The 27,804-nt window shown below is 43.9% G+C and overlaps 1 protein-coding gene across 1 annotated transcript; it reads right to left on the bottom strand.

Moving 5' to 3' along the window:
• Nucleotides 1–8: 8 nt before the first annotated feature.
• On the bottom strand, nucleotides 9–27,804 carry LOC111155934 (ATP binding cassette subfamily G member 5). Its single transcript, XM_022516417.1, has 13 exons — nucleotides 27,659–27,804; nucleotides 26,910–27,031; nucleotides 20,956–21,092; nucleotides 20,762–20,860; nucleotides 15,739–15,871; nucleotides 12,320–12,459; nucleotides 11,626–11,755; nucleotides 10,945–11,158; nucleotides 10,659–10,864; nucleotides 9,472–9,610; nucleotides 5,699–5,884; nucleotides 1,327–1,439; nucleotides 9–202 (listed from the first exon to the last, which is right to left on the bottom strand). Exons 1-13 carry the CDS (start codon nucleotides 27,802–27,804, stop codon nucleotides 9–11), a joined length of 1,959 nt encoding a protein of 652 aa, XP_022372125.1.

The following is a 27,804-nucleotide window of genomic DNA, read 5'->3' as shown; positions in this document are numbered from 1 at the left end:
GTTCTTTACTATCTGCTAATGAGATGATCCCTTATTTTAAAAACAACTATTCCTAGGATGACAAGAACTGGGATAAAGGCATACAGAGTCAGAAAGTTTGTTGTGAATCTGGATGTTGCACCCGGGCAGATTCTCTCAATAAATGTAATTCCTTGAGTGAAGACACACATTGGATTAGTTGTCACAGAACCATTTGAGCTGCCTGCAGAGAAAAAATGAAAAGTGTCAGATATGATGCTTCCCAGGTACTTTCATCAACAAGTACTTACCAACTGCCCAATAAGTACACTTCATCATAGACAATATAGGACATTTAAGAGACCCTGGAATTCATTTTTAGATGAAGCAATAGTGAGTGTTCTGGGCCCTGGCTTCATTTGAAGATAGAAATGGATTTGTTTCCATTTGGGGTATAAACTCATTACCATAGTACTGATAAAGATCATGATCACTTGTGATCATCTAGTACTGAATATCCTAAGGTTACTGCTGTTACCACCTAAAAATGTTTAAAACAATTACTAAATTATGCCAGTTCTTTAGTTGCCTTCAGGGAGTGGCCTGGGATTTTCATGGCCAGAAGGATCTTGTTATGCTCCCACTGCTTCTAATGGGATTGGGGAACAGACTTTTGCCAAAAATGGCTTTACTCAGCAGCTATACACTACATACATTTTTAGGGAACAAGAAGCCACTGCAACCGCTTCAACCTGTTCTGTTCAGTCGGTATAAAAACGGATTCTAGGGGTGCCTGGGTGGTGGCTCAGTCAGTTAAGCATCTGACTCTTGGTTTCAGCTCAGGTCTTGATCTCACAATCATGGGAATGAGCACCGTGTAGGGCTCTGTGCTCAGTGCAAAGTCTGCTCTAGGTTCTCTCCTTCTGCCACTCACATGCATACAGACTCTCAAATAAATAAAATGTTAAAAAAAAAAAAAAACTGATTCCACCCAGAGTATACCTCCGTGTACATTAGGCCTGTCATTTTTTCTTAAAAGATTTTATTTAAGTAATTTCTACCCCCAACATGGAGCTCAAACTCAACCCCAAGATCAAGAGTCACATGCTCTTGCAACTGGACCAGCCAGGCACCCCAAGTCTACAGTTTTCTAAGAAAATCAGAGTGGCCTTAAGCTGATGGCCTTTGACAGGTGACTAACTTGACTTTCACTCTAAAAATCAGAAGAACTGTTAGACTTTTATTTCAAAACAATGTTTTAAATCTATTATAAAATATAACTTGTATTTAAAAAATACATTTCCCCCAAGGAATCACTTCCTCAGAGTACTATGTAAAAAAAATAATATTCCAAAATAGAGTACTTACCACAAGTGAAATTCTGTCCATAGAACTCATTGACTATAAGAATCTCAGAGCAGTATTTTTGGAATGTAAAATAACTGAAGATTTTAAAAGGAATGGACATTTCTTCTGTGTGTCTGAAGAAAAAAAGAGAGCAAGCTGAAATTCAGTAGGCTCTGATAACAGTCCTATTAGATGAAAAGAAAGGCAACCCTCATTTTATGTTTCCCATTTTGAAGGTAGTTTTTATCTCTCATTATAAAAATTGTGCTCACTGTGAAAAACAATTCTGAGAAGTACAAAGATAAACCACTGCCCAGAAATAACTGTGGTTAATATTTTGGTGATATGTGTAACATGTATTATACTTATAAAATTTTACATGAGTGGAATCACACTCTTCATGCTCTTTTCTAACCTGCTTTTTTTCAACCAAACATATGCGTCAGGAAGCCTTCGAAGTCAGTAAGCATAGCACTCTATCACTTTTAATTATAGCTCAGTGGTCCATTATAGTAGAAATCTTAATTTAACACTCCCCCGATGATGGATTGGTATCTAATGTTTTTTGATAAGCATCATTGATATAAAACACACACCTAACTCATCACTTTAGAGGGTATTTGTGATTAAACAGAGATTTGACGGATCTAGTGTGTGAAGTGAGAATTAACTGTGATACAAGGGGAGAGGATGGAGAGAGCAAGCAGATGTCCATTGTAAAAATGAACTCTGTCCCCTCTTCAGTCTTTTTGCTGAACTTATGGCCTCCTCTGTCCACTATGTAACTTCTATCAATCAACAAATAAGTATTAAATTCTATTTGTGAGGCACTAGTTCTAAGTGTTTGAGGAAGTCAAAAGAAGTGTCCTACCCCTAGAGAACTCACAGTGTAATTGGAGACATAGAATATATATCCTTAAGACTATAAAAATACATAGTGGTAAACAATTTGTACCAAGTATAATAATCCAGCACATGTCCATGACATTGTTGTACTTAATATTTATGGTTTTTACCTATTCCCAGGTGACCCCCCAAACCCCACGACTTTCAGTTATTGGCAATATTCTAAGGCACAAAATTCAATCAGCCCAATTGAGAGGCTGCTAACTGGAAAGGACAGGTAGGAACCTGGGTAGGAAGGAAGGAAGGGGAAGGACATTCTAGGAAGGAAGGATGGTATGAGCACAGGCATGTCAAGGACTGCATACAGGAATGAATAGGCCAGAAGGGCTGGAACTGAGGATCTGAAGCTGAGTTTGGAATGCCAGCCAGGAACCTGCTGTTTTGTATCCTTGCAGTGGGTTGATATTGAAAGACCATAAAATCAGTGTTTTAAGAAAATGTGGCACCAGCAAGTAGAGGGACCATAAGAAGGGCATATAAAGAAAAGCAGGAAAGCAAAAGGGAGCAGTGACGGCAGTAGTTCAAGGATTAGATGACAAAGGACTGCAAAAGGATGATGCCCGTGAAAGTCTGGCTGCCCAGCTGGCCAGAAAGTTACCCCCTTAAGCAGACCTTAAGACCACACACCTTCATCTTGCAGTGCACCCCACAGGGTGGAATACTACAGGTAAAGGCTTCACATGCATTTGTGGCCAGAGAGCAATGAAAAAACCCAACAGAAGCTGGGGACGATTCCAGTGTGAGGGCCATCCGGGGGAAGAGTGTAGTCATTCATTCACTCAATTCAGTAGATATTTTCTGCAAACCTATTTGGTTCAAAGCCTTGGGCCAGCCACTAAGAAGAACTATAATGATGAATGAGGCATAGCTGCTGGCCTCGAGTCTGCCATCCTTGGAAAAGAAGGCTGCAACAGAAGTGGCAGGCTTTCAGAGAGAGCCAATCTATCCAAGGGAACAGGCAGGTTTCGTGCGGGCGGCAAAGGGACACAAACAGGTTCGTAAAAGATGCGGGACGACAATCGGGCTAAATCACGGGAATCCTTGGAGTATTTCAGAGAGGAAGGAACTGAAGATCTAAATTTATTGACATGGGACTGTCCACATTATATCATTAAATGCATATTTAACTCCTTTCACAATAGTACAATCTCATTTTCATTAAAGATTATATAAGAGTCTAGCAAGATACACAACAAAATTTAAGTTTGTGAGACTTCAGTAACTTTAACTTTCTTCCTTATACACTACCGTATTGTGTACAGTTTTTCCCCCAAAGAACTTGCATTATTTTGTATGTTGAACGAACAAAGCTATTTCTGCTTGTGTTTAGAGGAGGCAGCCAAAAATGCAAATGTTGCAGGCATGCAGTCAGGAAAGGCAATGACTTGAGGGAAGAATGTGAACTTTATGATGAGGAGGTCAATGGGGCTGGCCCCTGAAGAGCAGAGCTTCAATTCAGTGACGGGAGTAGAATCCAGGTGAAGCCCAGATGTTGAGGTTTTGCAAAAAACCCAGGAGACTTTGGTAATGCTGGCCACTGCCTGTCTTTTCAGAACAACAAATTCCCCTTTTCTACAAACCAAATACACAAAATAGTGCCAGACTGGAACAAGTAATGATTGCAATATTCAAGAGGTGGGGCGCCTGGGTGGCTCAGTGGGTTAAGCCTCTGCCTTTGGCTCAGGTCATGATCTCAGGGTCCTGGGATTGAGCCCTGCATCGGGCTCTCTGCTTGGCGGGGAGCCTGCTTCCCTCTCTCTGCCTGCTTGTGATCTCTCTCTCTCTCTCTGTCAAATAAATAAATAAAATATTTAGTAGGAAAAAATAAAAAAAGAAAAGAAATATTCAAGAGGTGATCCTGCCCAATGTTTGATCTGTACCTTGCTGGCTTGATTTGATTTGTGCATTTTTTATAGAGGCTAACAATCATTTAAGCAACACAAATACAGTGCAATAATGGCGTCATAAACATGGTCCTCCTGGACTAATCAAAACCAGCTCACTTTGCTTTGTGAAATTTCACCTTTCTATAACTCACTACAGCTTATGAAGTGCTTCTGATTATCTCATTTGCTTCTCATGTTTCCCTTGTGGCAGAAGGGACCAGATCACGAGCACCATTTTATAAATGAGGAAACTAATTTAGAGAGAAAAGGGACTTGCCCGCGGTCATGTGGCAGATACAAGGCAGAGGAAATCTCTGACTCCTGGGTCAGTCCTCTCTCCAGGGAGCCACGTGCAGCCTGGGAGTCTTCACAGTGGCTTGACTGGAGCAAAGTCAAGTCCAACCTGAGTTTTCTTACCCAAACATGGATTGTTCTGAAAGGGAAATAATTAAATATATAAATATAATTTTATCTGTAGACGCTCTGGAGCTTTTTTTTTTTTTTTTTAAAGATTTTATTTATTTATTTGTCAGAGAGAGAGAGGGAGAGAGAGCAAGCACAGGCAGACAGAATGGCAGGCAGAGGCAGAGGCAGAAGCAGGCTCCCTGATGAGCAAGGAGCCCGATGTGGGACTCGATCCCAGGACGCTGGGATCATGACCTGAGCCGAAGGCAGCTGCTTAACCAACTGAGCCACCCAGGCGTCCCCTCTGGAGCTTTTTTAAATTAAAGAACCAGCCACCTTCACATTTCCTCATGGAACCACCACTCACATCACCCACCTGGCACCACTGTCACCCTTCTAAAATTTTCCGTTTCTGCTGCCTTTTTTTTTTTTTTTAAAGATTTTATTTATTTATTTGACAGAGCAAGAGAGCACAAGCAGGCAGAACCGTAGAGGGAGAGGAAGAAGCAGGCTCCTCACTGAGCAGGGAGCCCAATGTGGGGCTCGATCCCAGGACCCTGGGATCATGACCTGAGCTGAAGGCAGAGGCTTACCCCACTGCTTTTTCAAAATATATGTGTGTGTGTGTGTATATATATTTTTCTTGCTTATAAAGTGCTTTTTTATAGAAATTCACAAAACAAAGGAAAATATGAAGAAAAAATTAAATTACCCAGAGATAATTACTATTAACATTTGTTAACATTTGTGTCCTTCTAGTCCTGATACTTTCTTGATCTTTTATCATGCAAGCTCTTATCTGACTGTTCTTACTTCCTAAGAGAAACAGGGGAATTGAGAACCAGAACAGAGACAGTGCCAGGGCGGAAATGAATTAAACGCATGCTATTTTGCTTATAGTAAGAGGCTGTGAGTTTTTCCAGAGAATGGATTGGTTTTCTTCCTCCTGTTATGACATGTGAATCATATGAATAACACGCCTAAATTGTCATTTCCTGATTCTCAGTGTGAAGACATTTTACTGAACAAATGGTAAATAGATCAAGGTCTAAATAATGATAATCAAGCATTATAAACTCCCCAGACCATAACGTGATACCTTTAGCCTGTGTCACATAGCTCTCCTCTTAATTTGTTATCGAGTGATCATTAACCACAAATCATTAATGAAAATCCTCTGAATTGTCGTATCTTACCTTACTAATCCAGAGCCCACAAGTATCCCAGCAATGCAGAGCAGAGCCACTATGCTGTTGACCACATTTGGGTTTTGGACCATACCAAGTAGCACAAGAGTTAGAAATTCACCAATTAAGTGGGGGGCCAAGAGAGCAGCAGAGAAATATCCAAATCTGGCAACCTCGGGATATAAGCCCAGAGTCCTGGAAAAACATAAGGTCTTTAGTTTCCTCTCCAAGGATTATTTAAGAAAAACACCACACGTGCCTTTCATGAATAAGTCCATGGTGGTTAGTGGGTGGGAAGAGTTTGTGGGGTAAGCCACACTCCCCTCTGAGGGGCCTTTTCGGAACAGAGCCAAGCGTGGAGACCATTTAGTAGCACCAGTTGTTTCTGTTGGCTCCAGATTCATGTACCACCTTTTCCCTTTCACAGCTTCTTCAGTTCTCAGAGGAAAATATTAACACGTGTTGCACCTGGGTAGCTTAGTTGGTTAAAAGTTGCCTTCAGGGGCGCCTGGGTGGCTCAGTGGGTTAAAGCCTCTGCCTTCAGCTCAGGTCATGATCCCAGGGTCCTGGGATCGAGCCCCACATCCGGCTCTCTGCTCAGCAGAAAGCCTGCTTCCCCCTCTCTCTCTGCCTGCTTCTCTGCCTACTTGTGATCCCTCTTTCTGTCAAATAAATAAAATCTTTAAAAAAAAAAAAAAAAAAGTTGCCTTCAGCTTCGGTCACGGTCCTGGCATCCTGGGATCGAGTCCCACATCAGACTCCCTGCTTGTGAGGAGCCTGCTTCTCCCTCTCCCTCTGCCATTCCCCCTCACCCCGACCCGGCTCGTGCTCTCTGGCTCTATCAATCAAATAAATAAATACAAATAAATAAATTAAAATAAATAAATAAATAAATAAAATCTTAAAAAATATATATTAACACTTGAACAGTGATCACAACTGGAGCAATTAGTAGAGTGGTTGAATTCCCCAGGCTTCTCCAAAAATAACCACATTCTGCCTAAGCTGGCACTGCTCCTGTCCTAGCTAGCCTACTCTCCCAGTGTTAAGGGCTCACTCAGCCTACTTCTCTGCTCTTCCATCCTGGTTATGTGGGGTTGCTGCCAGTGTGAAAACCCTTCACTGCCGCCATCCTCTGGTGAATTAGCCCTCCCAGGTCTGTTCCATACCATTCTCGTCTTTTATTCTACCAGCCCCTTCCATTGATTTGATCTTCATTTTCTTGTAAACAGACTTTCCTACATCCATGCCCCTTAACTCTTAAATTCCTTTCACTAAATACACTTCCTGGATAATAGTATGTCCTCAACAACCATTAGTTATGGCTGCTCTTTCTTCCATCTGTAGAGTAAGGAAAAGGAGTTGGCATGTCTCATATGCATGCCTCCTGACCACTCTCCAAGGCCATCTATCTTTCCTCTCATACAAATCATGAAATTTGCTTGTACTATTCTCTTTCTCAGTGCAATCCTTTGTGGCTTTTATGACATTCTCTCACCTTTGATGATCTTATAGTATCTGGACCAGGGTCAGTCTTTGCATTCCTGTCCACTGTCATTATCCCAAGGTCTTTCTAACCTTCCTAATTAGCCATCAACATCAGCACTTCCTAATTAGGTATCCTGATCTGTTCCAGTGGCTCCATCCACCTAAGCTTCATCACTCACCAAATCTTGGACTTAAATTTTACTCAGAATTATTCCATTTTCCCAAGATTTCAGATTCTGAAAGTGCTCTCTCTGATCATGGTGTCCCTCCTGCCTCCTATTTCCCCAAATCCCAAGCTGCCTCAGGTCCTTACTGCCCCCAACCCCTGCTATTCTTTGCCTTAGCAGTGCCCACACCTTGGAAGCCCTGTTCTTTAACTTAAATTCTCTCCCTGAAGGTGTGCTGAACAAGGCATATTGCTGTACTAATCAGATCCACTCTCCCTCACCTGACCCCCAGGCCCCTAGTTTTTTCTCATTGTAGCACCATCTGTTCACTCCTCTTTGTGGAGTCTTCTGTTGCACATAATATGGTGCCTAGCACTTAGTAGGCATTCAACAATTATTTCTGTCATTTAATTGAAGTATTTGCTACAGTAACAGCTGTGCTGCTACTGGAAATGATTGACTTTTTATGCCTGATTTTTTATCAAAAATAGTCATGACCTGTATACTTACACTGAACCTAGTTTAAAACTGCTGTTTCCTCAAATATTTTTTTTAAGATTTTATTGATTTATTTCACAGATCACAAGTAGGCAGAGAGGCAGGCAGAGAGAGAGAGAGAGGGAAGCAGGCTCCCCGCTGAGCAGAGAGCCTGATGTGGGGCTCCATCCCAGGACCCTGAGATCATGACCTGAGCCGAAGGCAGAAGCTTTAACCACTGAGCCACCCCGGGTCCCCTGTTTTCTCAAATCTTAAAGTACTTTCTTTCTCATGCACAATTTTTCGTGTTTCACAAATTCTAAAGTACGTAGGAACCACCTGGGGCATCCTTTTAAACACAGAACCCAATTCAGTAGCTGGACCAGAGATTCTGCATGTTAGATAAACTCCAAAGTACGGCTGATGCTGGTCCATGGGCCACACTGAGTGGCAAGAGTCTAAATTAGCAAGGTCTTCAATTTTCGGCAACCTTGATTTACTCAAAAATAACTGGATTTTTAAAAATCTGCTGTATTTTTAAATCCATGGATCATTCAGCCTGAACTAGACAGGTCTGTGCTTTACATCATAGATTAGAAATTCAACATGCTCCCAAGTGTCAAAGAACAAGGAGGCTTCATCAGGGCCAGCAGGACAGCCCTGTGGTCCTTGCCATCGTCCTCAGTGAGGAGCCCAGCCTCCTGCTAACTTAGAGCAAGTTAGCACTCGCCAGAATGATGCCAATTTCTAATCACCTGCACCAAGACCCTCCCACTCTTCATCTGGAAGCTCAAACTTATTAGGTGCTGGTTTGTCTTTAAGTTATGTATCACTTAGTTCATAGTAATTTTTCATCTCACATATCATGGGTCTATATACTGGCTATGTTAGGAGCACCTGCTTATGAATCCCATGGCTCTAAGAAAGACAATATCTCAAGAACTGCCTGAAGTTCTCTTGGGACAAGAAGCTAGGTACCATTACTCTACTAGAGGCACAGAATACCAGGTATACCCCCATCTTAAGGGAAAGCCATGGGAATTAGGGAAGATACTTCTCCCTAGGATGACAAATCCTGCAAATAACTACCCATTTTTGGACTTATATTTTTGAAAAGCTCTAAGAAACAAACAGCAGCATTGTCTATAAGCCATCACTCACAACCTAAGAGCATCAGGGATAGTTCATGGTGTCCCAGTGCCTCTTCCCATAGCCCCTCTCCTGTCGCTCAAGCCCACTCACACCAGCCCAACTGTGATGTCGCAGGTGGGTTGGTGGAACCTCAGGCAGAGTTGTGGCTCCAACTGACAGGAGCCATGCTTCATCAAGATTCAGCAGCTAGTTGTTGCCCCTACACCTGGATCCCAAAGACTTCAGGGCAGTTTTCTCTGCCCAGGCCCTGCAGAGGATGTGGGACATGCCAGTCCCTGGCACCATGTAGTCCTGTGGTTCTGCTCTCAGGTCCCATGGGACCCCAGCCGGGTTCCTTTATTTGTCTCAAAAAGGACACTGTACTGGTCATTGATGGCCAAAGACAGACCTCCAGGGCCAAGAAGAGGGAGTTCTTCACCCTGGAGCTCCCCCTTCATCAGTCCCAGTGGCCATGTGGAACTTGCCAGGAGGACTGAACACCTCTGAACACCCCCTTACCAGTAGCATACACTGCTGAATATCATGGTGGCAAGGACACTGAAGGGGAGCGCATGCAGCACATAGGCCAGCAGCATCTGCCACTTCTGGTACAAGCCGTCTTGGCTCTCCTGGTCGCTGACAGCTCGCAGCACAGGAACTGGAAACAGAAGGCAGGTTTCAGAATAGCCAGTCACGACACAGCTAAGGAAAGGAGGGCTAGCCCAAACTGAACTTGAGTTGTCAGGGCTGGGTGGTGGGGACTAGCTGGGACTTCCTAGTCATGGAAAGTGGGAACTGCTGTCGATAGAACTTTAAGTACTTCCCACCACAGAACTCTACTCTACCTGAATTACAGTATGGTTGCATACGCTGTCAAAGTTTCTTTCTTTCTCTCTAAAGTCAATGGAGGGTTGTCACAAATTCAAGAATATATGTGCAAAAGGGTCATGAATGATGTGAGGTAGTTTGTCCTCTTTTTGTGCAGGGTCTTGGCACAGAACATCAGGCAATTAGGCACTACTGCTGGATTCTCAGAGTTTGAAAATTAAGTGCTAGCTGTGCTAAAATCAGTTCCAAAAAGAATAGAATAATGCCAAGTTGACAGGTGTCTGGGCCTCCAGGGCCTGTACATCCTAATGGCAAAGATAGGAATACCAGGAATGATCTTTTAAAAAACCCTTCCCAGGGACGCCTGGGTGGCTCAGTTGGTTAAGCGGCTGCCTTCAGCTCGGGTCATGATCCCAGAGTCCTAGGATCGAGTCCCACATCGGGCTCCTTGCTCGGCAGGGAGCCTGCTTCTCCCTCTGCCTCTGCCTGCCACTCTATCTGCTTGTGCTCACTCTTGCTCTCTCTCTCTCTCTCTCTCTCTCTGACAAATAAATAAATAAAATCTTAAAAAAATAAAATAATAAAATAAAAAACCCTTCCCAAACCCTGCCCCATCAGCAGCTTCTAACTTCTTGTTTCTCTGGATCCTTAGACCCTCAGCAAGATCTACTTGGTGAACAAATTCACACTAAGATGTTAGTAACTCCGTACTTAATCCTTCCCCAGGGAGAGAATCTGGAGAGAGCCAAGTTTAGCTCAGGAAATACCCTTATAATAGTGGAGTCTTGCAAGATGCTAGCTAGAGAGGAGAGATCATCAGGAAGAGGGAAGTGCCCTCCCCACCCCCAGGGGTGCACCTCCTGGGCATGGGCACTCACACAGATTGACAGCGTTCAGCATGCCAGTGTATGGGGTGGCACCCACAAACTGGTACAGGAGTCCCACGCGGTCCTGGACAGCACCCTTCAGCACATCGCTCGGCACCCGCAGAAGGTAGAAGATGAGGAACAAACCCATGATCAGATTCTGAACAAGACGCATCATCACCGCCAGCTTATTTCTCATTAAGTTCCTTGTCACTCTCCTGAAAGCCAAACAACCTCGCTTTAATTCTTTCTCTTATTGGTGAATGTCTAACCACCTAAAACGGGGTGAAGTTCTTACCTCAAGAGAACATCCAGTTTAGAGAGAGCTCCAGGAGAATCTTTGGTTTTGAAAGGAACCACTGGTAATGTTTTCAGGTGTTTTGTTCTTTCAATATTTTCCAAGGTTTTGCGATAAATTGCTGATTCTTTGTAGGCAGATTCAATCATTTGAACTCTCTTGTAGGTTTCTATTTCCCGTTCTTTGCTTTGAGTATCCACTGATGTCAGGTCCACTAATTTTTTTTTCCCAAAAGAAATGACCCATGTGTTTTTAAATGCATATATATATGCACAATGGCTGATAATGTATGTTTTATCATTGATTCAGGAGTACTAACTAGTACCTCATCCCATCAGAATAATACCTGGTGATCATGCCCACCTGTAAAATCAGAGTATTTTAAACCTATCAGCTAGGCCTTGAGGATTCAACTGGGGCTGTCTGGGAGAATTTAGAAGCTGAGCTGATTCTTTTCTGACAAAGCAGACATGCAGCGATTTAAGAGAGGTCCCCCACCTCATTCTGATAGGTCATCTAAGGCAAGTTATCTGATCCAGCCAAATTAACTCCTTAAAGAGTGAAATTACCAAAACAAAAGCAAGAATAAAATCCACTAGTGCTGTTGACATCTAGGCAGAAATCTGAGATGACAAAATTGAATGATCATTCATCATGGGAAATGTGGGGAAAAAAACTTACTATAAAAGTCAAAAGGGTTTGAATGTTCGGGACAAGGGTAACTGCAACCACTGAAGAAATCAAGCATTTCTGCTGGTGTCCCACAGAAAACCAGCTCTCCGTAGCTCAGAATGGCGATTTTATCAAAGAGCTGGTGGGAAAATCAATGGCATTAGTGTATATCAGGTCACCATATCCTTCTGGAGAATAAATTTCCAAGCAGTCAGTCCCTATTGATCTCAGCCATGCATCAGGATTCTTACTGTGCCCACTGGAGAGACACAAAGCATGTTCCTATTTTTTTTAAATCCGCGTTGCCAGTGTGTGTCGTACTGCATCTGGCCTGGGCCCAGATGAACTCCTGGACCTGGCCAGTGGTCCTAGGTTTGAGGGCCAGCCATGCTCCTGAGTGAGTGACCTTGGACCAGATGTTTGTTTGACCTCAGACCCCTGATTCAATTTTGCATCATTTCTAAGTCTCCCTCTTTTCTGTAAAGTGGCAGTACTGATAACCACATCATAGGATTGTTTTGTGGACCAAGTGAACTAGTGCAGAGAAAGTATTTGGTACATGGTAGGTGCCCTTCCCATATCAGGAGCTATTGGCCCCAAGGGCCCTGGTTGACGAGTACTAATCTCTACCTCACGATCCCCAGCTCAACACGTACTTCTACCCACCCTTGACGAGTTAAGCAGGAACAAGAGTCACCCTCACCTGGAAGAGCTCAGAGCGTGGCTGATGGATGGTGACAATCACAATGCGGTCCCTGTGAGCCAGCTCTGCCAGGAGGACAACGATTTGATTTGCTGTCATGCAGTCCAGGCCTGTGGTAGGCTCATCAAACAGCATGAACTCTGCAGGCAAGGAAGGGTCAGGTTTCTGAGTCACTGACAAGACTGGGCTCTGGACTTTAAACTCAGAATTTTGAATAGTTCCTTACTGAGGCATCTTACCCCATCCCATCTTAACCTATCCACACAGTGCACCGTGAGAAGTACCTACATGTAAGTGGCTTTCAGCCCAAGTCCAAATGAAGGAACTTTACTTCAGAGGACCCACATCTCAGCTCCAGAGCACATCTTGGCCTTAATCATTAAAGGGTTCAGGGTAGCAACAAGATCAGGCCTCTCAAATGTACTATGGATTGTTTGGGCTCTGTCCAGAGGACCATGACAAAGAACAAGGGATGACGAGTGGGCACCAAGTTGTTTTCAAAAGGCTAGCTAAGAGGAGGCTGGTTAAAAAGACATAACCTCAAGGCACCTGGGTGACTCAGTCATTAAGCCTCTGCCTTCAGCTTGGGTCATGGTCCCAGGGTCCTGGGATCGAGTCCCACATCCAGCTGCCTGCTTGACAGGAAGCCTGCTTCTCCCTCTCCCACTCCCCCTGCTTGTGTTCCCTCTCTCGCTGCGTCTCTCTCTAATAAATGAAGAAAATCTTTAAAAAAAAAAAAAAAAGACATAACCTCACTTCATGTGAAGCACTTTCGAACATTGACAGGGTCTTTGCACAGCAAAAAACTGCCTGATAAAACAAAGTCTGACCTGGGATAGGCATTAAATTCTTTAGAAGGTTTAACTGTGGCTATCTACCCAGAAAGTGAGAAGGGCTCTTAAGAACGTCTCTCTTGGGGCGCCTGGGTGGCTCAGTGGGTTAAAGCCTCTGCCTTCGGCTCAGGTCATGATCCCAGGGTCCTGGGATCGAGCCCTGCATCGGGCTCTCTGCTCAGCAGGGAGCCTGCTTCCTCCTTTCTCTCTCTGGCTGCCTCTCTGCCTACTTGTGATCTCTGTCTAATAAATAAATAAAATCTTTAAAGAAAAAAAAAAAAAAAGAACGTCTCTCTTCTTTGCCTTCTAGTGACCAACCACCATCTGAAGAGCAGGCAGTCTTAGTGGGCCCCTGTGGAATATCCAGGTGCAGCATCTCCTCTTCCAAGTGCTTATAAGAGCTGAGAGTTCCCCAATAATGAGGAGAATGACCAAACCCAGCAGGAAAGGCAGGTGACTGGCTACCCCATCTTGATAGCTCCTCCCTCCAAAATACACACTTTTTTGTGTATCATTCAAAGTCCTGCTTTAATTCCTGCCATTTCATATGTTCTTTTAGGCACACCAAAACTCATTGTCTTTCTATAGCCACCGCCCCCCCCCCCGCCCCAGTGCTGCTACTCTAGTAACAATGGACGGACCAGAGTCCTGTGCTCATGGAAGACCCTAACTGAACATTAAAACACAGATGCAGTGCTTCTAAGTCCAAGAGCTGTTTTGTACTTGGATAGAATAACATCAAGAACTATGTAGTATTTCCATTCTGTGGGTTGCCTCTTTGCTTTGTTGACTGTTTCCTTTGCTGTGCAGAAGTTTTTGATCTTGATGAAGTCCCAAAAGTTCATTTTCGCTTTTGTTTCCTTTGCCTTTGGAGACATGTCCTGAAAGAGGCTGCTGTGGCTGATGTCAAAGAGGTTACTGCCTATGTTCTCTTCTAGGATTTTGATAGATTCCTGCCTCACATTGAGGTCTTTTATCCATTTCAAGTTTATCTTTGTGTATGGTGTAAGAGAATGGTCGAGTTTCATTCTTCAACACACAGCTGTCCAATTTTCCCAGCACCATTTATTGAAGAGACTGTCTTTTTTCCACTGTGTATTTTTTCCTGCTTTGTCAAAGATTATTTGGCCGCAGAGTTGAGGGTCCGTATCTGGGCTCTCTATTCTGTTCCACCCATCTATGTGTCTGTTTTTGTGCCAGTACCATGCTGTCTTGGTGATCACAGCTTTGTAGTAAAGGAGAAGATATTCACAAATGACACTATAGACAAAGGGCTGATATCCAAGATCTATAAAGAACTCCTCAAACTCAACACACACAAAACAGATAATCATGTCAAAAAATGGGCAGAAGAGGGGGGCCTGGGTGGCTCAGTGGGTTGGGCCTCTGTCTTCAGCTCGGGTCATGATCCCACGGTCCTGGGATCGAGCCCCGCATTGGGCTCTCTGCTGGGCAGGGAGCCTGCTTCCCCCTCTCTCTGCCTGGTTCTCTGCCTATTTGTGATCTCTGTCAAATAAGTAAATAAAATCTTTTAAATAATGGGCAGAAGATATGAACAGACACTTCTCCAATGAAGACATACAAATGGCTAACAGACACATGAAAAAATGCTCATCATCATTAGCCATCAGGGAGATTCAAATCAAAGTCAAATCATTAGCCATCAGGGAGATTCAAATTGAGATACCGCCTTACACCAGTTAGAATGGCCAAAATTAACAAGACAGTAAATAGCAAGTGTTGGAGAGGATGTGGAGAAAGGGGAACCCTCTTACACTGTTGGTGGGAATGCAAGTTGGTGCAGCCACTTTGGAAAACAGTGTGGAGATCCCCTAAGAAACTAAAAATAGAGCTATCCTATGACCCTGCAATTGCACTACTGGGTATTTACCCCAAAGATACAGATGTAGTGAAGAGAAGGGCCACCCGTACCCCAATGTTCATAGCAGCAATGGCCACAGTTGCCAAACTGTGGAAAGAACCAAGATGCCCTTCAATGGACGAATGGATAAAGAAGATATGGTCCATATACATTGTGGAGTATTATGCCTCCATCAGAAAGGATGAATACCTAGCTTTTTTATGTAGCATGGACGGGACTAGAAAAGGTTATGCTGAGTGAAATAAGTCAAGCAGAGAGAGTAGATTATCATATGGTTTCACTTACTTGTAGAGCATAAGGAATAACATGGAAGACATCGGGAGATGGACAGGAGAAATGAGTTGAGGGAAGTCGAGGGGGAGACAAACCATGAGACACTGTGAACTCCGAGAAACAAACTGAGGGTTTTGGAAAGGAGGGTGGAGAGGTGAGCCTGGTGGTGAGTATTACGGAGGGCACACATTGCATGGAGCACTGGGTGTGGTGCATAAACAATGAGTTTTGGAAGACTGAAAAAAATTAAATTAAAAACAACTATGTAGTGTTTCCAAAGAAACTGGATCCCCAGTCTAAAGAACCTCAGTGATGTCAGTTCCACACAAACCCCTTTCCAAATGGAGACTGTAAAAAAAGGACTGAAAATGTCTGCAGACCCATGGAAGATGCCCAGGCAGCAGCTAGTAGCAGTTCTGGATCCCACTTACTGGGATCCTGGAGGAGCTGGGCTGCGATGGAGACCCGGCGCCGCTCGCCATTGGAAATCCCCCCAAGGTTGCAGCTGCCAATCAGTTGATCTGCCACATGGCTCAGACTCAGCTCCACCATAACTGCGTCCACCTGCAGGAGACACAAGTCCAGGAAGGCTGGTCATTGCTGGGCTACTGCTCCAATTCATGGAGTTCTGATGGCACGGGAGAGGCAACATTCTTCCCTTGAGTGCTCGGGCCACTTTCAGACTCACCACACCCTAGGGAAAACATGCCTACTATGATAAAATCCAATTTGGTCTAAGTCATAATATAGTACATGTGTCAGGTTAAAATAAATTAATATAACTGTTTTTCAAAAGTCTCTAGAGGGGCGCCTGGGTGGCTCAGTGGGTTAAGCCTCTGCCTTCAGCTCAGGTCATGATCTCAGGGTCCTGGGATCGAGCCCCACATCGGGCTGTCTGCTGGGCAGGGAGCCTGCTTCCCCCTCTCTCTGCCTACTTGTGATCTCTGTCTGTCAAATAAATAAATAAAATCTTTAAAAAAAAAGTCTCTAGAGCAGCAAAAACTATATTTGTTTCAGGGAAATTCACCAGGAAACAAGGAGAGGTCACTGTACTCATATTTTCAGATGCTGCATTAAGTCCAGCATACAGAAAAATCCCCTAAAGGCATAGGTACAATACAGTTTTTTTTAATGTTTGGTTTTTGAAATTTTATTGTGGTTTTTTTTTAAGATTTTATTTATGTGACAGAGATCACAAGTAGGCAGAGGCAGGCAGAGAGAGAGAAGGGGAAGCAGGCTCCCCGCTGAGTAGAGAGAGCCTGATGTGGGGCTCCATCCCAGGACCCCGGGATCATGACCTGAGCCGAAGGCAGAGGCTTTAACCTACTGAGCCACCCAGGCGCCCCTGAAATTTTATTGTGTTTTATATGTGTTAAAAAAAAAAAAAAAAAGTCCTGATTTGCTTTGAACAAACCTTGGCTACCTTATGTAACCCAAATAAGTCCTGGAGTCCTGTGTGGTCCAATCTCGGTGTGATTTTGCATCAAATATAATCAAGCTGCCAAAAGTAATTAAAAATAATGCCAATATTTATTTGACTCTCTTTAAAAACTTCCCAGGAGAGCCAGTTTATAACCTGCATCCACACGTAATATGCTGTCCCCCAGTTCTCCTCACTCTATTTATCTTGGACTCTGCCGCACCCTGAAACCATCTCCTTAGTCCTCCTCAACTCCCCCACAATAACAACAACTAGAATAGTTCTTGACTGACTTTCTAAACAAGGAATTGGGCTTTCCCTTCCCCTCCTTTCCTTCCTCAGCTTAGCCCATCTCCAGAGACCCTTTCAAAAATCTCTACTTCTGGCCCTGCCTTGCTGATTACCCCTATCTGCATAGGGCCCTGGGGAAAGCAGCTAGAAACAGACTGAAAATACTTATATATACGGTAATGAGTTTGATTCCCATATACCTCTAATGAGATTGTGTTACTTTAAAATGAAAAAAGAAACAAAACACTGCATTAAAAAATAACAACAATAGGCTGTAGTAAAAGAGGGGATGATTTGTGGGACAAAGTTCCAGTGGAGCCAGGGGGTGGGATCAGCAGCATCGAGGAAAGGTTTGACCAAAAGAAGGGACACATCTGAAATAAACCTAAAAGAATAACGAGGTTCAAATGCATAAATAAACCAGTGTGATTTACTCTGGAAAAAAGAAGGTCCTCCTTTTGCCATCAGAATTGAAGGATTCTGGAATTGAGTTTTGCGTGGCCAAGCCAGGTTGAGGTGCTCACTAGCCAGGGTAGGTTCCCAAGCATCCCTTTCATCTGCTCTGCAACTCCAAGAAAGGAGTAAAGCTTGCCCCTCCCGGCTCAGAAGGGATGGACATGTATTTAACCTGTTTCACAGGACCCAAAACCTTTCCCATGTTTAGCAAACATTGGGAAACTACTGGGGATGGAATGCACAGTGTCTCAGAAGGAACCCTTGGGATCATTGGGATGCATTGGGATCATCAACCTCTACACTGTATGTTCTCAGATAAAATTGGCTTATTCCTCACATCAACTCCAAGAGAGACACATTATTATCTATTTATTATAAAGGAGAAGACAGATCCTCAGAGAGGTGCATAACTTGCCCGAGGTCAAACTATTAGCAAGTGGCAGAGCTGGGGCTGAGACACCTGTTTGTGTTCCCTCAAGTGGTCCATGAAGCTCAAGGATTAGCCAACAGTCCAGCAGACACAGCCTGCCCATGTCAAGCACAGCTTTATGTTCAGGTTCCTCAGAGGAAAGATCTGCTGTGCTCTGTCCTGTATTATCACCACCACTTCCTTCTCACTAAATTACTTTATCAGGATTTTAATACCCTACGGACTAGATTTGCTCAGAAAGTACTCTCCAGCAGAGAGAACTTTCGCAGGACTTTTAGGGACTGCCAGTGCCAGAGGAACATTTACCGGAGGGAATTTTTTTTTTTTTTTTAAAGATTTGAGAGAAAGAGCACAAGCAAGGGAGCGGCAGAAGGAAAGGGAGAAGCAGGGTCCCTGCTGAGCAGGGAGCTCGATGTGGGGCTGGTCCCAGGACCCTGAAATCACAACCTGAGCTGAAGACAGATGCTTAACTGACTGAGCCACCCAGGCACCCTCAGGGGGAGAATTTTTTTGCCATCAATCGATTTCAAGGCATCCATGAATTTTCTGAATATTTATGTGAGCATGAGCATTTTCTGGAGAAGAGCTCAGTGGCGTTCTTAGATTCATTCTCTCTGTGGGATATGTGATATAAGTGGATCACCAACTCAAAAGAATCTGTTTATGACGGCATTTCTGCCACCCAAATACAAATAGGATCTTCTCCTGCCCCTTTCAGAGACAGAAATACTAAAGCAAGCAGAGAGAAAGTCTGCAGATGGACTCCTCTGTCACTCACAGTCAGGATTACTGTGTGGGCTGAAGTTAACCTCCATCTTCTCTCATCACAATGGGGTTCAGGAGGTCCCGGAGCTCAGGGAGACATGATGGGAGGTAGAGGGCCTGGGTTCGCATTCCAGCTCTGCCCTTCCCAACTGTCTGATCCTAATCTCGAGTTTCAGGAGATATGCCTCCCATATAGTGTTGATGCCAGGATACGGTGAAATACTGTGTGTGAGCAAAGCCTGACTGATGCCAGCCAACTAGGAGAGTTCAGAGTACACACACACCTTGTTGCATTGCACTTTACTGCATTCACAGATAACGCATTCTCTACAAACTGATAGTCTGTGCCAACCCTGTACTAAACAAGCTTACTCACACCATTTTTTCAATAGCATTTGCTCACTTCATGTCTGTGTCAGTAAAGTATTTTTAAATTAAGGTAAGTATATTGGGTTTTGGGGCACCTGGGTAGCTCAGTGGGTTAAGCATCTGCCTTCGGCTCAGGTCATGATCTCAGGGTCTTGGGATCAAGCCCTGCATGGGGCTCTCTGCTCAGCGGGGAGCCTGCTTCTCCCTCTCTCTCTGCCTGCTGCTCTGCCTATCTGTGATCTCTGTCAAATAAATAAATAAAAATCTTTAAAGAAAAAATTTTTTTAAAGTATATTGGGTTTCTTTTAGACATAATGCTACACCTCACAGACTGGAGTATTAGTGTAAATGTAACTTATACACACTGGGAAACCAAAAAACTCATTGGACTCTATTTTGATATTTGCTTTGTTGCAGTGGTCTGGAACCAAACCTGTAGTATCTCTGAGGTATGCCTGTATAACCCAGTTGAACGGTAAGAGCCTTGCAATGCCTTCTGAGCACTCTACAGTAACTTCCAGGAAGGAACGAGAGCTAGGCATCCCTGTGAGGCTGATGGTCCTTCTTGAGGGCCACACTCCTTGCTAAGACTCCTCTGGAATAAAAGCTATCCTTCAGTACTGTCTAGGACTCTCAAACAGAAAAATGCCCTTTACTCACCTGGACATTATATCAAACAAATCTTCTGGTACTTGGGACACAGCTTAGACCTAATTTCACTCTCCAAGCCCTGTCTGAAAGTCCAGTGCCAAGGACAGATTGAGCAAGTCCCTAGTGACAGACGCTGCAATGCCTGATAAAAATGGTGTACCCTCAGCTGATATGGAGGACTTCCTTGGAGCCTCAGTGGCATTAAAGAAGGCCGGCCCTGGAGCCTGAACCGCAGATATAATTTGTGTGCCCATGTGGAGCCTCACTGTGGCTTCGCTGAAGCCTCTGAGGCTGATGTTGCTGGTCTCCTCTGGTGACTGAGGGTTCCCCAGGGAACTGTATCTGCTTTGGAAGTGACACATCTCTGTATCCTTAGTTCCCTGTTTCCAGTCCAGACAGAAATGAGGCAACAATTCCAGGTAAGATCCCCACAGGCTTACCTATGACTTCTTCCAAATTAGATACATTTAAAGCAATAGATTGAAACGTCAGAAGAGGAGACAAGTCAATAGTTCCTTCCTTTGTTAACTTAATCTAGTTTGGATGAGACACATTCAAAAGGCCTCAAAGAAAGTTGAGAAAAATCTCAATAGGGCAAAGTACAGTGAGGAAAACCACCATTATTATTCAAAAACAGAGCTCCTAAAACAGCACCATCTAATAGAAATATAATACAGGCCACACACAGAATTTAAATATTTTAGTAGTCACATTTTAGAAAGAAGTGAAATTAATTTTAATATATTTAACCTGGTGTAGCCAAAATACACCATTTCAAACTTGTTAACCAATATTTTAAAAATTAATAAGATATTTCACATTCTCTTTTTTCAGACTAAGTTTCTAAAATTCTGTGTGTACTTCCCATTCATAGCACATCTCAGTCAGGCCCGGCCACGTGTCAAGTGCTCAAAGCCACAGGTGACCAGTGGCTGCCATACTGAACAACACAGGTCTAGACTAAAGGGATGAAGACTGAAGGGGAGAAATGGGCAAGTAGACAGAAGCAGGGGTGTGAAGCCCCCACAGGCTGATACCCTAAGAGGGCCACAGGAGGCCCGGGGCTACCCACCTTCCTCTGGAAAAACCCCGGGGAGCCGTGGCGCACAGCCAGCAGCGCGGCGTAGCGCAGAGTCTCCCGCACGGTCAGGTTGCTCAGCAGTGTGTCACTCTGCGAGAGAGGGAGGCAGGAGGCATCAGTGTGGCCGAGACCAGGCTGAGACCGGGCTGCGGGTGGCTGTGGCGGGCTCCCCGGAAAGCACCCACCTGCTGGACATAGGAGAAGCAGTCCTGGAACTGCTCCCTGCGCAGTGGCTGGCCGTTAACAAACACCTCCCCAAGGAAGGTCCCTGTGCGCCGCAGCCTCCCAGACATGGCATCCAGCAGCGTGGTTTTCCCTGAGCCTGTGAGACAAGAAAATAAGGCCAGAGAGGACTCCCTCCATGAGGCATTGCTGGGCTATCCCCAAACTCTCAGTTGGTCTAGCACCAACTTGCTCTCTCCTAACCCCACCCCCGGGTCAAACTTTCATGGTACCAATGAGCCTTTCCGGCTTGTCTCCTGAGTCAGAGAGGGACAAGCCATTGCTTTCATCCCAGTCAGGACTGGAGGAACTTTGCCTGTTTATGGGTTTTTACAGCTGTTTTGAGTTGAAAAAGAAAATATAGGATCAGAATAAAAAGAAAACCTAGGCAATTTCTTTCCCCTAGATTGGTTTTTCTGGGTTAGAAATTAGGTGATACCATTAGGACAAGGCACCAGCCAGTCCCTTCTGTTCACAGTGGACACAAACCTACATGAGCCCAGAGAGTCAACGGAGACAGGAACCAGCACTGGCAGGCTACTAAAAAGTTAAATTAACAGAGGAAATAGGCAGAAGGTTTTGAACTGTCTGAAAAGATAGCAAGAGAATTCTACCAAGGATATGATGACTTGTGCAAAACGGAGAGAAGATCTTTTGTTCAAATATTATAAAGAAACTGCCTCTTGCCATGAGGGATATAAAGATGAAGCCAAGCTCCTACGCAGTGGTTTTCTTATCTAACCCATGGCTGACCAAGCTCAGGGTTAGCTCCAGCATCTTCAACAGGGTGGGAAGAGAGGAGAGGGACTGTAAAGAAATGAAATGTGGTATCATTCGAGCTGTCTTTCAAAACATGTTCTGAAACTTCCCAGTCATGATCCTAGGCCTTGTATATGGTTCTAAATAGAATCTTCCTTGCTTTCCCTTTCTGGGATCCAATCTCCACTCTGACAAAAGGTCCAAATGTCCTGGAGCCTGGATCCCCTCACAACATCAAAACTGACCTCACTGAGGTCATCAAGGTTGCTTCCTTGTTGCCACATCTGGTGGGCACCTTCCTGTGTGCTGACCTCTCAGCAGCATTTATACCATTGCTTGCCTTTCTCTGTAAAACTCTGTCCTCTGGCTTTGACGCTACTTCATCCTCTTGGTTTTATCCCTCTGGTCTGGCTGCTTCTTCCCAGCATCCTCTGGGTGACACTCAGGGTTCTTTCTTAGGCCTTCTGGTCTTCTCATGTGACACATTCTCACTAAGCAACAGAGAGCCCCAACTTGCTAGCCAGCATGCAAGGGAGGCACCTTGGAGGTAGATTCTCCAGCCCTGCTCAAGTCTTCAGATGACTACAGCCCAGCAGACTTCTCACTACTACCTCAAGAGATACCCCAGACAGAACTATCCAACAATGTCACTTCCAAATTTCTGACTCATAGAATCCCGAGAGATAATAATGATTTTTATTGTTTTAAGCCACTTAGTTCTGGGATACTTTTGACAGACATGGATGGCTGGGGGCGCCTGGGTGGGTCAGTCAGTCAAGTGTCTGACTCTTGATTTTTGGCTCAGGTTGTGATCTCAGGGTTGTGAAATCAAGCTGTGTGTTGGGCTTGTGCTCCACACACAATCTTCTTGTCTCTCTCCCTCTGATCCTCTCCCCACTGTGCATACTCTCTCGCACTCTACAATAAATAAAACCTTAAAAAAAAAAGGGTCTGGGGCGCCTGGGTGGCTCAGTGGGTTAAAGCCTCTGCCTTCGGCTCAGGTCATGGTCTCAGGGTCCTGGGATCGAGCCCCACATCAGGCTCTCTGCTCAGAGGGGGGCCTGCTTCCTCCTCTCTCTCTGCCTGCCTCTCTGACTACTTGTAATCTCTATCGAATACATAAATAAAATCTTAAAAAAAAAGGGTCTATATTTGTACGATATTTCAACTATTTATTAACTCGTTAATGAAAGGACCAGCAGAGTGAAAAAGCGCATTCAAAAAAGAATACAAGGAGAAAAAGGATACAAGAAACTAACATGTATAATCGATGGAAAATAAAACGTCAAAAATATGATGGAAAGTTAGACATGCAAACAGTTAATGCCCTAGAGTATCACACGAAAAGGTACAAGTAATGAAAGAAAAATAGACAAACTGGGCTTCATGGAAGTTTTAAAATTTGTGCCTCAAAAGACACTATCCCCAAGGATGCCTGGCTGGCTTGGTTAGAGGAGTGTGTGACTCTTGATCTTGGGGTCATGAATTTGAACCCCACACTGGGTATAGAGATTACTTAAATAAATAAACTTATAAAAAGAAAAGGGACACTGTCCCCAGTATAAAAAGACAACACACAGGATGCTGGTGGAAATACTTACAAATCACATATCTGGTATTAATTAATATCAGATTAATATCTGAATGTATAAAGAGCTTCTAAAACTCAGCAACAACCAAAAAAACCCCAATCAACCCAATTCAAGATTGGGTGAAGAACTTAAACAGACATTCCTCCAAAGAAGATATATGAATAGCCAATAAACACATAAATCACTCACTAAGCTTTAGGGTACTGCAAATTAAAACTGGAATGAGGGCACCTGGGTGGCTCAGTCTGTTAAGTGTCTGCATTCAGCTCAGTTCATGATTCCAGGATCCTGGGATGGAGCCCTGTATTGGGCTCCCAGCTCAGTGGGGAGTCTGCCGTCTGCTTGCCCCACTCATGCATGCGCATTCTCCCTCAAAAATAAATAGAATCTAAAAAAAGAAGACAAAACTGCATGAGATACTACCTTGCGCCCTTTAGGATGGCTACTATCAAAAAATTGGAAAATAACAAGTGTTGGCGAGGATGCAGAGAAATTGGAATTCTTATGCACTGCTGATGGGAATACAACATGGTGTAGCCACTGTGAAAAACAGTATAGAGGTTCCTCAAAAATTTAAAAACAGAATTACTATATGACCCAGCAATTCCACTTCTTGGTATATCCACTAAAGAACTGAAAACAAGCTTTCAAACAGGTATGTGTTCACCCATCTTCATTTCATTATTCACAATAGGTAAAATGTGGAAGCAACTTAGGTGTCCATTAACGGAGAACAGATAAGCAAATATGGTACATATATCAATGGAATATCTATTCATTCTGCTTTAAAAGGGAAGGAAATTCTGACATAGACTACAACATGGATGAACCCTGAGGTCATTGTGGTAAGTGAAATAAGCCAGGCACAAAAAGACACACAATATGATTCCACTTATATGAGACAGTAGTCAAAAATCATAGAGACAGAAAGTATAATAGTGAGGCAAGAGGAAAGGGGACTTATTGCTTAATGAGTGTAGAGTTTCAATTTTACAAGATGAAGAGCTAAGCGGATAGATGGTGGAGAGGGTTGCACAACAACGTGAATGTATTTAACACCACGGACCTGTACACTTAAAAATAGTTAAGATGGTAAGTTTGATGTGTATTCTACCACAATAAAAAAAGAAAAAAGAAAACAAAAGGTTAATGCCCTGAAGGGTAATAAAACCATGACCTTTGGGGTTATCTTCCCTGAAAAGACAGAAATTGTAACTAAATAGTCCTCTGCAAGGGAGAAAGCAGCCCAGAGTCTAGGTCCCAACTGATAGTAAATATTGAGTTAAATATAGTTACCCTCCCCTGGAGTGTTGGGTGGTCCTAGGCAGACTTGCATTGCACCATTTTGTCAGGTACCTAAGTCTTTTACCTCACTGATAAAGATTTCAGAAATAGTCTTGTGTTAGGTAGGACACCAATGAAATCATCATTTTGTGAAACACTAACAGTAATTCATAGAATTGATTTGTTCACTCAGTGATTCAACAAATATTTACCAAGTACCTTCTATGTGGCCAGCCCTGTTCTAGCTGTTGAGACTACAGCAGGGAAAAAAAACAAAAACAACAACAAAAAACAAAGACAAAGCTCCCCCCCACCGGGGGAACTTACAGTCTACTGTGAATCCATGGTCAGTATCCAAAATGATAGATGTTGTCATAAAGCCATGATTAGACATCCTCAGAAACCAGCCCAAGAGCTCCCAGATCAATGCCTCTAACCCATTGTCCTAAGATGTGCATGAAGCATGACACTGGCTTGTGGGACACCATTCTGAGAAAGTGAGTTCATTCTTTGTCGTGTGCAATAATACCATCCTAATCCTACAGAAGGCAACAAACAAATCACAGGGATAACTCAGCTTTTCTCCTTCTTAAAGGAAAATTAGAATGGCCCTGGATATTATGGTACATATATATATTAGAAATGGTTTGGGGCACCTGGGTGGCTCAGTCAGTTAAATGTCCAACTTGTGGTTTTGGCTCAAATCACGATCTCAGGGTCATTGAGACTGAAGGCCATGCTGGGCTCCAAGCTCAGCAGGAAGTCTGCTTGAGATTCTCTCCCTCTGCCCTTCTCCCACCCCCAATAAAAATTGAAAAAAAAAAAACAAAAAAAACAAAAAAAACTAGAAATAGGAACAGACCGGAAATCTCAGCAAAGTATAACAGTTTTAGTCAAAGAATTCCTTCTCATTTAATCTTAATGTTACTACTGTCACCCAGTTTTCACCCGCTATAGCAGGGGAAAGGCTATGGATTTAACTCTCCAGGTCAAACGAGGCTGTCCATGCTTGACTTTTGTCACAGACTTGTGTTACCCACTGATAGTCAAGAGAATAATGCAAGTGGGTAATGCCAGTAAATGTCAACAATATAGAAGGAACTCAATCAGAAAGCACCTCTGAAGCCAATTTGTAAGAATCTTTCATCCTTAAATTGTGCAGGATAACCTACAGCAGTGGACCCAGTTGGTGTCCACAGAGTCTCTGATCAGACTCAATGCGCCCATCCTCCAGCTGCTGAGGAGTCACAGCTGTGACACCCACAGGGCACTGCCCTCTGACACAAGGGGCTTCCTCTCTGGAGGCTAGACCCTCCCAGGACAATGACTGGCTGATGCAGGGACACAAAGACAAACTGTAATTCAGTCTCAAGTGTAGATATCCCAGGAAAGAGGAGAAGATGGGAAATTGGCACACAGATGGCCTCGTGGAGTCTGTAATATTTAGTTCCTTAAAAACAAAAAGGATCTGAAGCAATTATGGTATAATGTTAAGATCTGACAAAGCCTTACAGGGTATTTTAACTAAGTTGAATGTATATATATTTTTTTAAGATTTTTTATTTATTTGTGGGGCGCCTGGGTGGCTCAGTGGGTTAAGATTTTTTATTTATTTGAGAGCAAGAGTGAGACAGCACAAGCAGGATGAGGGGCAGAGGGAGAAGCAGGCTCTCCACTGAGCAGAGAGCCGGATTCGGGACTCCATCCCAAGACCCTGGGATCATGACCTGAGCTGGTCAGACACTTAACCAACTGAGCCACCCAGGTGCCCCTAAGTTGAATTCAAATAAAAAAATTTTTAAGAAGATTTGATAAAACCAGGTATTATTATATAAACATTCTTTATATTATTTCCTATTCTTGCTTATTGGAAATACATCGTAACTTTTTTTTTAAATAATGGAATACGAGACTAAATGGGCATGCAACCTTGTGGCTTACTTAATTCCTTGTCCTACCTCTTGGCAGGGTAGAGATCAGGGGAATTGTGTTTACTGAGCACCCCTACGTGCCAGGCACCATGCTGAATACTTTCTATACTGAAATAGGAATTAACTGACATGTTAGGCAGGACTTTATTCTTTTCCAAGGATCTCTTTAAAGGCTTCACATTAGTTCCAGACTCCATTCAGGAAGACATGTCATTTGGTTTCATTCTAATATCAAACTTCTAACTTTCTTGCCACAACTTAAACTTATTTCCTTAATGTTCAAAGCAAGCGAAAGCCTTTTCTGAATGCTCATTGAGGATGTAAATTTAAAGAACTCTTTCCCAAGCTTACCTGAGCTCCCTAAGATGCACAGGATCTGCCCGCTCTCGACGTACAAGGAGACATCTTTGAGGATCTGCCTGTCCCACCGCTGCCGGCAAGATGTGAAGTCCCACCAGGGCCCAGCTTGGTGGCTTTAAAGGGAAGAGAGTGTGGGGTTCCAGAAGGGACCAGACCCTTGTCCCCCCAGCACTGATCCTAGCTGTCTCTGGACAGGTTCCTAAATATGGTTGGGGCTCAGCGTCCTTCTCTGCAGACACTGGCAGACAGTGACCAAGAAATATCATCTATGTAAAGCCCCTGTCCAGGAGCTGCTCTGAATGCCAGCTCTCTGGCAGTGTGGGAGATAAAATATACAGGACATGGTTTATTCCTTCAGTTGACCACGCATTCCTTCGCCAGGCTTCATTATACTCTGTGCTACCCCAAGCCCTCTCCATCCCCATGGCGCAGCTGTATACAAAGAGGACACAACAGGAAGGGATTAAGGGGCACAAAGCAAAGCACAGCTGCCTCACTAGCATAGCTTCCAGGACTTCCCATGGGCAAGAGGAGGACCGTTTGCCACTGCTCCTCATTTACTACTGGCAGCCCTTTCCCTCCTCTCCACCCTGATCCGCTAAGGAGGGAGCCCAGAGCCTCCACACATGGCCCTCATTAGTGAGAAAAGCCAGCAGAGACCCACCTACCTCGGATCACCACCACAACTCAAACAAAGCCCAGCTTCAAGCTCCCAGTAGGCAAAAGAGGCATGGCCTTACCTTACATGGTAGGAGACATGAAGAATGCCCAGGCTGTGTCGAGGCTTTGAAGCAACTACGGGAACCTCCTCTAGGGAGTTCTGGGGGTCTCTGTTTACTTGGTTCCCCAAGGACCCCATAGGGGTCAAAGATGGGAATTCATTCAT

This window comes from Enhydra lutris, unplaced genomic scaffold (genome assembly GCF_002288905.1).
Source record: "Enhydra lutris kenyoni isolate GAN:26980312 unplaced genomic scaffold, ASM228890v2 scaffoldscaffold44, whole genome shotgun sequence".
In the NCBI taxonomy this organism is placed as follows: domain Eukaryota; kingdom Metazoa; phylum Chordata; class Mammalia; order Carnivora; family Mustelidae; genus Enhydra; species Enhydra lutris.
This window is presented reverse-complemented; position numbering and strand designations above follow the sequence as displayed.